Raw genomic sequence first — 16,738 nt, 5'->3', positions numbered from 1 at the left:
GCCACAGGAATGATTTTGGCATTCCTTAAACCTTCAAGCTGAAGAGCGTTATGCCTGATAATACTCTGGATGAAAAAAAGGCCACGATGGTTTTCCTTACCTGAGTAACTGCTTTCACTTGCCCTGTGTTGACAGTGGTGACTGGGGTACCCACAGCAGTCTCTGTGATCACGTACTGCCCTTGGGGGATGGTCATCATCTGAATCTCTGATGCTAAAAAAAAATGCAAATTGGATAATCAAGACCTCCAGTCAAACTCAAAGATGACCTTCAAAGATCGTGTCTTACATCAGTAAAATTTAAAAGTCTGAAAACAGTGGGTATTGAATAGAAATTCAGGTGATATAAGGCCTTGTAGAACCCTACAGGCCTCAGCAGAATTATGCCAGTTAACACCAGCTGGATATTTGGCAATTCACACAGAGAAAACGCATACTGTTCTCACTCAAATCATCACAGAATTACCATCCAGGACTGCATGACTTGAGAAAACATCTTCATGTCATGCTCCTTTTCAATAGAATTCTTTCAAGCATGCATCCAAATTTGAACAAGTAGTTATCCAACACATGGATTCTTGTTGAATGCAAGTTTCTTGGAATAAAGGAGCCCAGTGTGCCTGCACAAACCATGTACTGGATCGGTACAGATGACAGTGGAAGAGCTGGTACAACCATTTGCATTTGTCTGAAACTTTATATTCTTGATATCTATGAATATTAACTACAAAGCTGAATGAGCTCTGAAAACACTTTCTCATTGGTATCTGGAGACATGGGGCACATGTTAGTCACACACACTTGCCAGACAAGTAGTTAGAGCTACTGCTGACACTTACAGTAGCTCCGAAATGAGTTCCAGTTGCTGGGGAGATATGTGTGCTGGACTGAGGAGCCTTGCTGCTGCTGGAGGGCTTGGTTTGGTGTCGATGTAGTTGTCTGCATCTGCGAGGGGCTGAGTTCCTGCTGAGGTTGTTGCGAGGAGGGACTCAAAGGCTGACCCCCAACCTACAAAAAAAAAAGGTGCAAGTGCTCTTGGTGTAGTAAGGATTGCACAGCTCTGTGCTGTCACAAATACAGCCTTCTCATTAAGGGAAAACACAGGGCAGGTTCCAGAGCACAAGATATTGAGCACAAGAACGCTCCTCTCTCTTCTCTGACTTGCTTCACTCTATAGTCAATAAGCACAGACCAGGAAACTGAGAGATATTGTTGCTTGCCGAAGTGAGTCTACGGCAGAGACCTGAGATTGGAGGCTAAATTCTACCCAACAGCATGAAGAGCTGCACTTCAAATATTTGAGGAATGACAGTTTCCATTTACATCTTCCAACTGACAAGACTTCATTTAAGCTGCAAATGTGTCTGTTTCCAATCATTTCTCTCTCCTTTGTACATACTGTCGGGAGAAAAAAAACCCACACAACAAATACCCAAACAAACCCACAACAAAACACCCCCAATACACCCGGAGACATCTGGGCAACTGCTTGATGATCTCAATGTGAGAGTCATTTCACACGTGGTCCTTTAAATGACAAAGAAAACACTGTCCCATGCATCAGCACATGCAATATGCCAGCTGAGCAGGCTGGTAGGGAAAGCATTTCCTGAAGAGAAGAGGGAAATACCTGTGATGATGACTGAGTTGCTGGTGATGGCTCTGTGACCTGGATGTGCTGCACCTGGATGGCATGTTGGGTGTATGTCTGGGGGTCATGAAGCTGCCCAACATCTACTGTGGAGTGCTGGGACTGGTGAGGTGAGGTAGCCTGGGGAAAAAAATTAAGGAGAGGTCTATACCTCAAATTCTTTACAAAAGCAGCCATGTGTACCTCTTCTAGGACACAAGATCTGGAATAATGAGGTAGGAGCCTTAGTGGAGCACACCTGTTGAACCTTGTTGATTGAGTTTCTTTGCACCCCAGGAGATTAAAGTACATTTAACAGACGTAGTGGCACAGAGATGGTTCTATCTCAGTGATACCAATGGAAAGGACTTGCCTAATGTCATACAAGCTGTTTGTGGCAGTGGCTGGACTAAACCAAAGGGTACAAAAGCCAGGATTAGTGTTAACCACTTCTCCATAAGCATCTTTCTGTACAACTTATACATACTTGAGATCTGCATATCCAATTCTGTAGTTTTACACAGACCTGCACCAAGGCAAGCGCTGAGAGGTTTTTAAAGGTTTTTTTCAGCAACACTTGCTAATGATATCAATTGCAGTAATTGAATTACAAGTCTTGGATATTTACAAAATTAAGATCTTCCTAGTATTACCTGCAGGAATCAGTGTTTATGCTCTTGTATCGTTACAACAGCCACAGTCACTATCAACTGGGGCCATTGTTTAGGCCTTTATTAATCAAATTCATAACCTGATTTGTTATGAGGGGCCAGAGAGAACATGAAATTTCGGATTAAAATATAAACACATGGTAGTTTCAGCTTCCTCCAGTGGGTAACAGATTTAAAGACTACAGTGATTTCTAACAGCTGCCTGAGGTATTTTCCTCAGACCAGTTACTCTAGTTACACTCTGGTTTCATTTTTAGGAGGCTGTTAAGCATCAAGAGAATGAATATTCTAAGAGATGCTATGAAGGGAACAAGCAACCACTCTCTGTACTCCCAAATTTTGCCTCTGACTCACCGAGGACAAGGAAGTACAAATCAGTCTTGAACTGCAGAAAATGGGTCACCCACTGACCCACTTTTCCAGTTGCTGGAAAACATTCCTAGAGCAGACTTGAGCGAGGGTGCCCAGACGGGTAGAACTAAGACAGGACTCTGTCAATGTGTCTCCAGAAAGCTGACCAAGGCTGGCAGGACTATTTATGCCCAGTTACAAGTGCTTGTGAAGGGAACCCTATGCTTTATCAGTTGATTTATCTGTAAAATGTAGCTGCAGCACTTTTTGTAACTACTCTGTACCAGACTTCTGCATGCTAGAGCCCCAAGAACACACAGGCTTGGTAGGGAAAGGGTCAAAAGCGCAGCAAGATCCCCACTAAGTTACTCACCTGGGCCACTTGAACAACCTGCAGCTGTATGTGCTGAGGCTGCTGCAAGCCAGTTGTGGATTGAGACACAGGGATGTACTGGATGCGCTGGTAATCTCCCTGGGGAGTCCGGTAGTCTGTGGTGAGGGTCTGGGATATCTCTGTCATTGCTTGGGTCAGTAAATCCGTTGTCTGAGCAGGGAGAGAGATACAGATCATCATCATATTGATGTACTTCTTCAGGGCTGCAGTTTTTTTATCTACACTTACAGTGGGGGTCTGGTCATTTATTTACAAGAGCTTAATGTGTACAGAGGTTGGGGTCATGAGTAATCACCAGGGATCATCCACTAGAATTGCTCTCTTCTGTCTAAATCCTAGTCAGGACCATTCAGGGCTAACTTAACATATCATAATAAAAATAATTATTTTCATCTTGTGACATACCAGTATTCTATTAAATAATGGAAGTCCTGTTATTTGTGAAGAGTTGACTTGGTTTCCAAGTCAAAAAGTGGTTCACGGACATATTCCACCTTTCTCCCTCCCCTGTCAGAGTGATAACTGTATTTCTAACATGTAAAGACATTTAGTACCTAACTTAATCAGGTTTATGAAGCCAACAGCATCCTGACTGAACTTCTCCATTTTCAAGCAAAATAGTATTTTATCCCGTTAGTCTTTAGATAGGAAGTTTTAAACTGTGATCAATAGGACTTTTAAAACTATACAGTATCCCAGAACACTGAACGACATTTTCTAGTCTCAGCTTTCACTTCCATAGCAGCTGATGCATTAACGGTAGAGATCAGCCACTGGAGATTCCTATTGCTCAGTGCTGCTCTGTCCAAAGGATTACAAAGAGATCTGACTCCCTGAACACAGTTTGATGCAGTCCCCAGCCACTGTTAAACTTGTCCTCTTGATGCCAGGAACTGCATCTCTCACTTCAGGAGAACAGTCCCAGTGAAAATCCATGAGATGTGTATCCCTGAGTTCATTAAGTACATTATGTGGAGTCAGTAGGTCTGAATGAAAGACGGGAATGGATTTGGGTATAAAAGACAAATCCTTAAAGCTCCAGAAAGAAATTAACAGCTCCTGGCAGTGCAAAATTGGACCACACAGACTCAAAACCAGAAGTGATCTCAAATAATGTCTTAACACAAGCTTTAAAGTGATGTCTGCCAAATAAACCAGGGTTACTAATACCAGAAGGCCCCTGTTCCGTGCATTTCCCTGCACTGCTCTTGTGTGCCTCCAGCCCTTACCACAACAGTTTCTCCGGTCGTGCTGTCGGTGGTGAGAACAGCCGGAGTGGAGCTGATGACGGCCGTCGCAAGTGGTGCATGGATCGTGTTTGGGAGCTGAGCAAACTCTGGGTGCTTCTTGCGGATGTGCTGCACCATCTTTGTCTGCAGAGAGAAGCAAAGTAGCGTTGGAAGGATGCTCAGTAACTCTGCTCAGGCCCACATGAAATCCAACAGCCTGGCCCAACGCAGCTTTTAGATTTCCCTCAGTAAAGCAGCATCAAGATTCACACTACGAGATCCTCTGGTCAACAAGACGAAAACAAGGATCACAAAGCTGCTGCTGATTAGAGCTAACACTGAAGTATTGTCCTCAACAGCTTTTTACCCCAACATAGCCAAGTGTTTTATGACTTTTTCCAAAGGTCATCTTTTCTGTGTTTTGTTTCCACACTCATCTCCCCTGTAGCTATCAGGGAGCAGTTTCCAAGCCCTTCCATTCATGATCATGCTCTGATAACTTTTCAGCACAAACCCTCTATTCAGGGAATCTTTTGGCCCCAAAACAACCAGGCTGTGCCTGCACACAGCATGAAACCAGCACTCTGACTGAGAAGAAGAGAACTCTGCTTGTGGATGGACAGGTGACAGAGGCCATGGTGAAAGAGCATCCCCAGGGAGAGGCTGTGTGAGGCCAGAACCCCCCATACCTTACTGCTATATTGCTTGGAGCAGTGAGGGCAGCACACTGGAGGGGTGGCAATGGTGCCTGTCAGCTGGGTGTGGGTGCTCAGCATGGGATCTGGCTCTCCTGGGCCTGCAGGACGCAGTTTCCGGATGCTTGGAGGTAGCTCAGCACCAGGATGGTTTTTCAGGATGTGTGCTTTGCGCTTGCTGGCACTCTTGTACACCTGCAGGGCAAAGATTTGGAATTAAAATGGTGCAATCCTGGTGTCTGCACAGGAAACAGCTACCAGTTATTTCGATCTGGAAGGTCTGCATGTTGCTTTAGAGAATACATTTAGTTAAATCCCCAAACAATTACAACAAAAGGCTTGAATATACACCTTCCAGTGTTTCATCAATCTGTAAAAGCAACTGACTCCTCCTGTAGCACAGAGAAGCCTTTTGAGAACATATTGTATGCCACAACCAAACACCAAAGCAGGACAAGGAGGTAAGAGGAAAACCTTTTTGCCATATTTGAAGATCAAATGCCCAATGTTAATTTGTCACAAGGGTTGATGTCTCTACTTGACACAAAGCATCAAATTGTTTTAGTTCAGTGAGCAAGTCCTTTTTAGGGACATCAACAAACAAATACTATCTAAAAATTAAAACTATTTTTTCTCCCCTCAAACAAAAGGGAGGAGGCATCACAGAAAGACATACTGAGGGTAAGGACAGCCAAAATACATTCCGTGGTAAATAACGGCCCCCAGGCATAAAAGGCAAAGGAGAACAAGAGCAAGAACTCAAAGGCACTGCAGAAGCAGCTTCAGGCTCCACTGAACACTGGGAATTACTGGCACATGACCTAGTAAGCAGCTTACAATAAAAGGCGTTAGAGACTAACTTTTAGAAGTGATAGAGAAACCAAAAGAACTTAGTGGCCAGGAATTATGCACAGACAGGATACTTAGTCCTAGCCTAACACAAGACTAAAGGTCAGTGACTATCTGCTGGATCACGGTATTCCAGTTTTCCAATGCCAAACACAGCAGAAAGGGGAAAACTGCAGTTTTCAATTAGCATTCCACTGCCTTGGCCTAAGTGCATTTTGTCTTCCTTTTTTTTTTTGGACAGTACTGCAGGAATGTTGCTGGCAAGCACCTCAGAAAAGCTACAAACCCTGCCAGAGATTTCTATGCAGAGACAAATTGGTTGCATCCAGGACAGGGACTGAGCTACCCTCCGAGAGGTGACTTCCCACACACCTTATCGCAGTATTGACAGAAGTAATCTCTGTTGGGTTTTATGATGGGCAATGTGAGCTCTGGCACTTCTTCTATTTTCATGTCTGGATGTCTCTTTGATAAATGATTCACCTTAGGAGAAAGAAACAGAGAACAAGAACATATTACAGCTGGAAGCCAAACAACTGGTGCTTCTCCCAGACATGGATAACAGCCAAACCAAAACTGAACAATGCAAGCCAGCAGCACTGGAGGCATTTGCTGCTGCAAGGGTTATTGTACACTCAAATTTAACTGGTGGAGGTAAATGTGGTCTTGCTAGATCTCACTTCCAGTTTCCCTAACCAAAACTAGGAAGGGGTAGAATAGTTTGCCAGTACTGTCTTGCAGCTGATATCTGAGAGTGAGGTAGTGTAAAGGGCCTCTGCCCAGCTAACAACCTCCATGAAAACTTTGCAAACAATCTGTTGCTGTAGAACAGCCTTTACCCAGAGGCAGTGACAAGACATGGCCAGGAGAGGCCCTTGAGAAGGGGGAGAAACAAAAAAACAGGAAAGATGGTCAGGAGGACAGAGGCAGTAAGGCTGAACAAGGCAGTATTTTCATCTCATGTCCTGTTAAATACAGTACACATCAGTCAGCATTACTTAGTGTTGAAATACAGTACTGACAACCAGACATACAGCACAGGCAGTGAAATGTGCAAATTTGCTGAAGAGGTTAAGACACACAGGTTTAAAAAAAGATGTATCATCTCAACTCAGCTACAAAATTTGCCAAAATTTGTTTCACAGCATCCTGGCTGGATAAGACCAGACTGGACAGGGCTTGGAGCAACCCGGTCTAGTGGAAAGTGTCCCTGCCCATGGCAGAGGGATGGAACGACATGAAGGTCCCTTCCAGCCCAAACCCTTTCATGATCCTTGTGTTCCAATGCTGGAATTCCATCTTTATTCCTTACCTATTCATCAGAATAGTGTACAGAGGCTGTAAGAGCACCCAGGCACTCACCAACATGCCCCTGCGGCGGAAGCCCATCATGCAGAGGCGGCACTTGAACATGAAGCTCTCGTAGTCAGTGGACGCGATCCGGGGCTTGAAGGTTTTGGAGCGGCTGATCCGATCAGCCTTCTTGGCCTCCCTCTCTGGGTTGTGCATCCTCTGCATGTGCTCTCGCAGCTTGTCCTTCCTCTGGGAAGGAGCAATTGGGGAGAAAAATGTCAGCAACATCACAGAAACTGCCTTACTACCTGTTATGCATAAGAGCCACAGTTTGAGTTGTTCAGGGATCTCTCTCCAGCTTTTCCTCACAGAAAAATGTGTTCCTTCACCCAGAAATATCCAGACCCTCCATGTCCCATCACAAATTCAGTGACAGGGAGCAGGCTGCTGCCACCACAGTTTACCTGGCTCATGGTCTGCTCCATCTGTTCTGGTGGTATTTGGAAAGGCATCTGGATGACACGTGCTGACAAGATGGATGCCACGGACACAGGCATCTTGGCCAGGAATATTATTAAGCCACTGACATCAGCAAGAAACTTCTTAACTGAACTGATATATAAGCAATGTAACCCAAACACCTGGCAATGGAGGTGTATGATGTCCCAGTTCTTAATGAGCAGATACAAAGTTCCTTTGCTATTAAATTATTGGGAATAAGATTTGTTTGAAATAAGATGCTGAGGTGACCTTGCCCCTTGTCCTTCAGAAATGGATGTCACAGCTCACACAGGACACCAAGCAGTGCCTGCAACTCACAAGCAAGGCTAGTGTTGTTTCCTTTGACCTTTGAGAACATGAGCTTATTTCCTTGAAGGAGGGTAAGGAATGGTGGTTTTTGTACCAGTGATGATACAGCCAAGAGCCACCTCACCTTGAACTGCTTGCCACAGGTGGAGCACAGGAAGTCTTTGCGGTCCGAGTGCCGCAGCATGTGGAGTCGCAGCTTGTCGGGGCGGCAGAAAGCCTTGTCACACTCTGTACACTGGTAAATCTTCTCAGAATGGAAACTGCGCACATGTTTCTTGACCTAAAATGGCAGATCACAGAAAAACAAAGCATATTCAAGAGAGAAATGAGTGGTAAAACAGTCTAGGAAACTCTTCACAATATGAAAGAAAGGGAAAAGGTTTTCAAGTTGTCTAATGTGCTTTGGTTTAAAAAGTATTTGATTGGAACAGTTGATATCTCAGCAATAGTTTCTATAAAGCCATAACATCTTTATTAGTCATCTGGATGGGTGATTTGATTTCCTCAGGACTGATTCTTGAAGGCATCAGCTATTGCACAGTTGCACTTAATGGGCAGCAAAGTCCACAATGTACCATTTGCACAGAATCACCCTCGAGTTAACACATTCATCTGAGGTTCATTATCTTCCTTTCATTTATAAGAAACCAAAACATGGGAACTAATTCATTTCAATCAGACACAATGAGCTTGCAATTAAAATTGGTAAAAAAACCCCAAAACAACAACTTAATCAAAAGAGCATTTGTACACCGTTCCTGAATGGCAATTACTTCTCCATCCTCTGGGACTATCCTTGACCTCTTCAAACATCTAGAGGGTTTTTTTTTTTTTCTTCCCCGCAATAAAGGAACTAATGAGGTTTGACATTTGAAATGCAAACACTACTTAGGAAATGGATCTGATCTCTAATTAAATCCTTACCATCTTCTAATACTGATCATACGCGGAACAACTTGGCATCCGTACCTGTTCCACATAGAAGTATTTCAGTAGGCAGCAGTGACTAAATTTAATTATTTACATAGCAAGAAGAGAAAACAAAAATCTGTTAAATGTCAAAAATAGAAATGAATGGTTGGAAAAAAGCCATGGGACTCTCAATCATTTGCATGGGAAAGTTTACAAGGAATTAGGTGGCAGTACAGCATTTCTGAATCATCAACATTCTTCCTTGTTGAACATTTACAGAATATAAAGGACTTCTGCCAGGATGGAATTATATTAGTAAATCACTTTCCCCCATCCTTTCCTCTTTAGCCTAGTGGATAGTCTATCAGTTCCTATTACTGATCTAAACTGGATTTCTACATTTCCATTTCAGTCAGGCAGCTCAGTAAGACACATCAATTGCTTTGTCCCTAGGAAGGATAATGAGTATGTGCATGGTCCATCTCAGTTTTTTCTTACTGCACATGGAAATACAATCTTTAAATTCTACTAATGACCTTGTCCAAGTGCTCAGCATAGTGCAGAGTAGCTGCATTACTCACTGCTCCAGTGCAGTGTGCAGGGAAGGAGAACAAAGTGCCCAGCTGAAGCCCAGGGGGTAAGTCAGGAAGCAGAGTATCCTGATCTGTTCTGGCATTTCTGCAAGCTGTTCAAATGAATTCTCCTGACAGAAAACAGGCAAGGGATTAAAGATGTAAAACCACTCCTTTTTTCGTTCAGAGTTTTAACGACAAAGGGCAAGGTGTGTTCAAGTACAAGCTGAGTACAGCAAAAGACAATTCCTTTTTGTGCCACAGAGACGCAGTAGTCAGGACCTCCGCTTCAGGCATTTTTTGGGAATAAGGCACCCACCCTTCTGCAGTACAGTGCCTTCTAATGCCAGATTGAAGCATCACATCTGATGATTTAGTGGACAGAGCACTTCAGTGTCATAAAACAATGTCTAGCAGTGCTTGGTCACTCTTTCTTTTTGATTTCTGACTGAGGTAGACCCCTGCACCTTGTGAGAATGAACTGCTGTGCAGTTACACAAGGAGAGCACTGAGAAACCCACAGCCTTGTGAGAGACCTCCAAAGTAGTATTTCAAATCAGCGCAGCATCTCACCTGGATAAAATCTGGGAAGCGTTTCTTGCAGGTGGGGCAGGTGAAATAGCCATCATTGACATGGATGGCCACGTGATCCTTAAGCAGATCCAAGCGGTCAAAGGACTCGGGGCAGAAAATGCAGGAGTACGTTTTCTGGTCCATGTGGAACTTCATGTGGCTCTCGAGGGCACTGCTGTTGATGAAGCCCTTGTTGCAGATGTCACAGGTCAAAGGGCAGTTCCCTTCCCGCCCATGGAACCGCAGGTGCTGGTCCAGCTTGTCCTTCTCCCGGAAGGCCTTCCCGCACTGCAGGCATTTGAACGGGCGGAAGGATTTCCGGATGAACAGGTGCTGCAGGGCTGCATTCTGAAAGAAACAGCCAAGAGACCATTAGCTTTCATTACCACATATAGATTCCACATCCAGATATATTCAGGATTAAATATACTGGATGATCAGTGAACCTAAACTTCAAAAAATTATTTTCCATCATATGCTGCCTCCAATTTACAGAAGGGGAGGCTGTGACAGGCAGGAGTCAGGGACATACCTGCAGCTACACCCTGAGTTAGCAGAACACAGTGCAGGAGTTTCCTCTCCATCCCTGATTTCTTCTGATTTAGCTGACTTAGTTTTATTTTACAGAAAAATGGCATGCTAAAGACAAGTCCTGTCTGAAGCACAGATCTGGACCTGAGAAAAGCTGCAATTCCAGCTGATTATTGGGCATCAGGTCGTTAAGTTCAGCCACCATACAAAGGAATGGTGAGCCAGCAACCTGTGTTTCCTTCAGGAGCAGGGCTTATGAAATTCCACAGCCCTTTACAAGATCACCTTCTGCATCAAAGATCACCACAGAGATGTGCAGCAGTGGTTTGGCATTGCCTGGAGAACTTCCAGTGGAACATACATTCAAGAGATGCTGGTCTAAACGTTTTTACTATTGCCAAAAAGAAGAACACGGTTTCAAAACATGACAGCAAAGGCAGAATGGCAGCTTTATGAGCAGCAGGTTTGAAGTTGTCTAATCTGCTGTGAGCAATTCTCCACTCCTACTGTGCACAATATCTCTTCTCAGCCCCTATTTTGTTTTGGTGCGCGTTTGCCTTCACTCTGCCTTTTCTGTAACATTTCACGATCGTTCTTGTCTTCCTTTTCTCCCCTTACTCTTCAGATAAATGTTATGGAGCCATCCCGGTCCTGACCCAGCACTCTCTGCTGGAGGAACAGATGCTGCTGGATGCACTGCCTGTAGAAAGAGGGAAGTGTGTCCTGCACCTGCATTTCAATATTGAATGAGAACTTTCATGCTGGATAGTTGCAAAGCTGGAATTGAGTCCTATGAAATCCCACAGCACATTGTCACCCATACTACACTCAAAGTACACTGCAATGCTCCATTCCTCTGCAAGAATTCTAAGCAATATCCAGTCTTCTCTCAAATACTTCTATAAACTGTTATTGATTGATGTCTTCTCTTTTCACATGTTACACACAGAATCTACATCCTGATAGTTAGAGAAATAATGTGGAAGAGCATAAGTTTAGGTTGCATATTAGGAAGAAATTCTCAGCTGTGAGGGTGGCAAGACCCTGTCACAGGTTGCCCAGAGAAGCTGTGGCTGCCCCATCCCTGGAAATGTTCAAGGTCAGGCTGGATGGGGCTTGGAGCAACCTGGGCTCATGGAAAGTGTCCCTGCCCATGGCAAGGGGGTGGAACTGGATGAGTTTTAAGGTCTCTCCCAAACCAAACCACTTGGATTCCACTAGAATATTGCTGACATTTCTGCTCACATGTGTTCCATATGACCCACTTCTCCAAGAGACACCTTTGAGACTTCTGCAAACAAATTTCCCTGGTTTCCTATCTCCTTTTCTTGTGGGAATGTGGCAGCTGATGCAGCTGACATTTGCTGTGTCCCTTAAGTGCATGCCGACAGCTGACACTGAATACATAAAGTTAGGAGCTCTTCTGCTGGAATGAGGCAACAGCTTGGGAATACTGTGAAATGCTGTGCTAAGGATTAAATTTGTGAGCCTGAACAATCCTTTTCACCATCTGAACTGCAGAGGGAAACCTAGACTTTCCTTCCAGGAAAGAAGAGGAGAGCAAATGCTCTGCTACAAAAAAAAAAGTTAACAGTTTAATACAGGCTCTACAACTAGGGCTTCCCAGGAGCTGTCATCATCACTATTCTCCATTTTACAGGTGGAGACAATGGGAAACACAGGGATCTGCTGCAAGTCACGCTGGGAATTGGAAAGACAGCCACGTGCTGTGCAAATACTGATGTGCTGCTTGGAGTCCAAAGGATAGAATTTCCCCCTTAACCACAGGGATATGCTAACAAAACACAGGCGAAAAGATGTATTTCAAGTCCTGAACTACACTATTAATTTGAGTTTTGATCACTGGTACCTTAGCAGGGAGCTGACTGCTAATACAGCAGGCCAGACTCAACATAGCCCTGTTGTTTTCTCAAGGGCTACAGAAGGTGAACTGTTTTACTGCTCTTTGCCTAGGTAATCTATCAACTATAAAAACAGAACAAAAGAACTAAGTGTTGTCTCATTAACTTATAGTATTGATCCAGCACAAACAACTGTGCAAACAAATCCTCCAAAACTTTAAGACTGATATTACAGCTCTTCACCCAGGCAATTTACTCCTATAAAATCCACCTTAAATTTACAATGAACTGGTATGAAAAGAAGTAGAAGAATGCAAATTGTTACTCAGGTACCAGTTCTGGACACTGGTTACCTAAAGAGGAACAAATGTGACAATTTATGGCGCAGGGTCAATCAGGAAACACTAAATAGGAGTTGGACAAAACAACATGGAAGGCGATGTTGATACGTACCATTGGATTAGATACAGCAAAAACCCAGTGAAACAAAAACCCAAACCTACCTGCAGCTCCAGCTGAGCAGGCAGCATTGAGAGAGAGAAAAATACTTATGTTATGCAGTGGACTTGAAAACAGAAGCCTTGACTTCTGCAGGTCACTACAAGGGCTCTTCCAACTAGCATTTACTGCTTCGAGGTTTTTGCCTCAGGAAACACTAAACAGATCTTCAAGGTTTACTCTGTAGTTAGTAACTGCCCAAGGGGAGTTAAAGGGCAAAGATAAAAACCACAGATAATCCCGAAGGTGTTTTGTGACCTTTCCTGTTTTCCCAGGGCTGATTAACAAGGATACAATGTGCATGGCAGAACCATAGTGAGAACGGAATGCTTTTAGCAGAAGGGAATAATTAGGGCAGGATGACAACAGGGTAAGGATTAGGTGAGTGAAAAAATTAAGGAGGAGGGACTTTTTCTAACCTCATTTTACTGGCTGTGCTCCTTGTTACACAACCAGTTGCATTTCTTTCATCATGAAGGAAGTGAGTGTGCTTTCCAAATCATATTCCTATCCCTCCTGTTTCTGGCATTAGCACATAGACACCCTACATACTGCCCAGAACTGAACTAAAAACAAATATTCATTTTGGCTGTGGACCACAATGTTCCTCTAATTTTCTACAAGAGTTCTTGAAGGGTGGGTGTATCTCTTTTCAATAGTAGGACCCAATTGCCATAGTTAAGGTCTGATATCCAAGGAAACCCCACAGGCTCTAAAGCAGAGGCTGAAAAATGAACTGGTCCTATCAGGACTCGAACCCCAGGGCAGGACAGATCAGTGCTTCCAGCTAGCATGAAAACAGTCTTAGAGCACCACTGTCTTAAGCCTTAGAACAGCTGAAGCAATTCACAAGGAAAGACTGGTTTTGAAAACTAAATCCTATCTAAGTTATAAGGAAGAATTAGAGCTACACAGGTTTCAGAATCATAACCAGGAGTCAGGACTTCCTACCTGTTCTTTGGAAGTGAATAATGTACTGCATATCTAAAAACCAAATGTTTGCTTGCTTTTATGATGAAGTGCATGTTATTGTAGGCAGGTGCTGTGAATAGCTGAGTTGAGTGAGTGTTCAGAGGGTGATTTTTCAGTGCTTAAAGAATGATGCTTGCTGGTTTAGTCTTATCTCAAGTGCTCATTGCTCACAGCCTGTTGCAATATGGAAAGGTCTGTGCAACCATCCATCTGCCAATCTGCCAGTGCTCCTGGCTTGAAACATCTCCAGGACTCTGCTGAACACGAGCTTCCAGATACAGGGAAAGTCAGAAGACTTGAGATACAAACACGTCACTAAACCACCACTGCACTCCTCTGAGCTGTCATCCATTCGTGATGAATTTACAGGGCTAAAAGCTACGTCACGAGACAAAGAGGTAACTTCAGAATTTCTGTCCCTTTCTGTCCTACATTCATTATTTCAGAGGATCCTAAGTTCACATCTTGGGTTCAGAAGTTTGGGGAAATGGCCAACACTTTCTCTTCTTACTGAGGAAGCTGTAGTACACGGTAAGCAGTACATCCCCATGCTGTGTCAAAACTTCAGTATCTCTGTACTCTATTATACACCCTTCAATACATTCAGTAAAAAAATCCCCCAAGCTTTTAAACATATGAAAATGAAATCACTGGTGGAAACTTGTCATTCAAAGACTGGAAGCATTTTGTATGGTTAAAAACTGTGCAGTCTTAATGTGTCCAAGCCAAACTCTTCCTTCAAGTCATGCCACTGCATTTTTGGGGTAACACCACCACTGGGTCTTGCATATGCATTGCTGTAAACTGCAAGCAAAATTTGGCTCAACATCTTCATATACAGAACAGTTACTCAACTCTTTTCTAATCCTTCCTCATCCCCTAAAAATGAACCCTTACCCCCATTGCAGCTGTTTCTTTCCTTAATCCAAAGTTAACACATGGAAGAAAAAGGAAAGGATTTTAAGCTAAATAAATTGATTGCCCAGTTACAAAGCTTCAAGGATTATTTGCTTGAATCATTTCCTCCCACACATGGTAGAGAAAAAACAGCTCACCCAGTTGACACAGAGTTCAGGCTCCAAGTGTTTGCTGTTGGTACACAAAGCTCTCAGCACAGGTTTTGCTCTCAAAGGCAGGGTTTTCTACCCCAAAAAAGGATTTTATCACTAAATATCATCATCATCTAAGTGGATCTAAATTGAGGTTGTGGTTCCTCTTTGGCAACTATTTGCAAGAGAGTTCTGAGAGACACAGATGGTGCTGTGAGCAAGTCGTTAGTCTGTGCCACAGCACCACGATTCTGCCGGCTGTTTGAAGCACTCCTGCTTGCCAGCTTGGATGGACTGTGTTTCCATGCAAGAATTACTGTGATGGACTTCAATCAGCTCCAGCTCCTGAGCAGTTCTCACTAGCATCTATGAGATACTGGTCCTTTACGTGAGATTTGTCTTCCTCTCAGTGCAAAGAAAACTGCTAGGACTGAGATGCTTCATTTGGGATTTGGAAACGGATACAACAGTGAAAAGAGGACCAGCTGGCCCTGGCAGGCAGGTCTGGCATTCCCTGTGTTACAGTGGATGTGATCCCCCATCCTCTGTGCTTACCCTGATGCGCTTTGCTCGCCTCATGTCATCTGCTGTCATGGTGCTCTGTGTGGGCACCGTGCTCCCCTCGTGCTGCGGCTGCACATGGAGCACGTGGTTTTCCTGCTGCTCCAGTGCTGCCTGCGGCTCTGGTGGCACCGGAGTCTGTTCCTGCTGCTCCAGCCCGTTCAGTGGGGCTTGTCCGGCCTCATCAAACTGCCCCTTGCTGGAAAAATGCAGCAAGTCCTGAAATCGCAAATCATACAACCAGTGATTATTCCCCCCACCCACTGAAAAACACTTTGATAATACTCAGCAGACAACAAAATTTCTACAGATTTAATCTCAAGCTATAAACAAAACAGTGTAGTGTCTGCACTAACTCCTTACAGTTCTCCTGCTCTGTCCAGTGCTGTTTTCAGCACATCACCTTCACCTACAGCAGCATCACCCAGAGCACCAGGGAAGCAGTGCTGCAGGTGGGTGACTCTCCATGGGCCATCCCTTTGTCTGACCAGCCACAGACAATCAGCATTATCCAGCTGTTAATAGCCAAGAAAGCTCTTCTGCACTCAGGAGTATTTCTGCTTTAACCAAAGTGACGAGTGCAGACCTGGGAAAGGAGAGAATTTCTGTCTCCTGGAAACTGTTGTTGCTTTGAAACATTACTGTGTGTCATTTTGCAGTGTCTTCTTTCTAACAAACTATCTGGAGTGCTGAACTGGAGAGTGACAAATGAGGTGATCACACTGGGCACTATGTGGTGTTTTTACCCAGTTTCCAGCTCTGCACACATCACTTCCATGTATCACATAAAGCTGGTTTTCCTCCCCTTTTGCACTAGCATAAAAGGGAGGGTGTTTTGAAAAGGAAGAACATGCCAAAAATCTACATTCTTTCCCTGTAAGTTCCATTAACTCCTCTGGGATGGAATCATCTTCTATTACATGAAAAAACACACATAGATCCTTATTTGACACCATGTAATGCAACTGAAGAAACTTAAAAGCACAAGCTAGGAAACAGAGCACCAGAATTAATCTTGAATTATGTCAGCTGAAGGCTGGTGCTGTCAAAGCACAAAAGTGGGTGTGGGAGAAGAAAACCAAGGAATGAGGCCCTTACAGACCGTGAGTGCTTACCAGAGAGAGACCCTTAGTAAACAATACACCAGCTCAGTGTCCAGCCCAGGTCTAGGTGGCAAGTTTCCACCTTGCTGACACTCAGCTGTGCTCTCAGTATCCTGACTCTCCAGTTCCCAGGCAGAACTCATGCCCAGCTTTAGCGAGGCGCAGACCTCCAATGGCTTGGGAC

General features: G+C 44.0%; 1 protein-coding gene across 8 annotated transcripts in view; it reads right to left on the bottom strand.

Moving 5' to 3' along the window:
- Positions 1 to 16,738, bottom strand: part of PRDM10 (PR/SET domain 10) — a 45,466-nt gene that overhangs the window by 4,449 nt on the left and 24,279 nt on the right. For 6 of the 8 annotated variants that reach the window (XM_042034327.1, XM_042034334.1, XM_042034329.1 and 3 more), the window contains 12 exons: positions 15,446 to 15,670; positions 12,875 to 12,886; positions 9,979 to 10,326; positions 8,046 to 8,201; positions 7,181 to 7,360; positions 6,191 to 6,301; positions 4,964 to 5,164; positions 4,275 to 4,418; positions 3,025 to 3,195; positions 1,630 to 1,770; positions 839 to 1,007; positions 101 to 213 (listed from right to left, as the gene is read on the bottom strand). In XM_042034327.1, coding sequence (XP_041890261.1) covers positions 101 to 213; positions 839 to 1,007; positions 1,630 to 1,770; positions 3,025 to 3,195; positions 4,275 to 4,418; positions 4,964 to 5,164; positions 6,191 to 6,301; positions 7,181 to 7,360; positions 8,046 to 8,201; positions 9,979 to 10,326; positions 12,875 to 12,886; positions 15,446 to 15,670 — 1,971 coding nt within the window. The remainder of the gene's footprint in view (positions 1 to 100; positions 214 to 838; positions 1,008 to 1,629; positions 1,771 to 3,024; positions 3,196 to 4,274; positions 4,419 to 4,963; positions 5,165 to 6,190; positions 6,302 to 7,180; positions 7,361 to 8,045; positions 8,202 to 9,978; positions 10,327 to 12,874; positions 12,887 to 15,445; positions 15,671 to 16,738) is intronic. The other 2 variants (XM_042034333.1, XM_042034335.1) reach the window with 1 other exon arrangement.

This window comes from Corvus kubaryi, unplaced genomic scaffold, assembly GCF_017639235.1.
Source record: "Corvus kubaryi isolate FWS band 111438036 unplaced genomic scaffold, C.kubaryi_AGA036_p1.0 37367, whole genome shotgun sequence".
Classification (NCBI taxonomy): Eukaryota; Metazoa; Chordata; class Aves; order Passeriformes; family Corvidae; genus Corvus; species Corvus kubaryi.
This window is presented reverse-complemented; position numbering and strand designations above follow the sequence as displayed.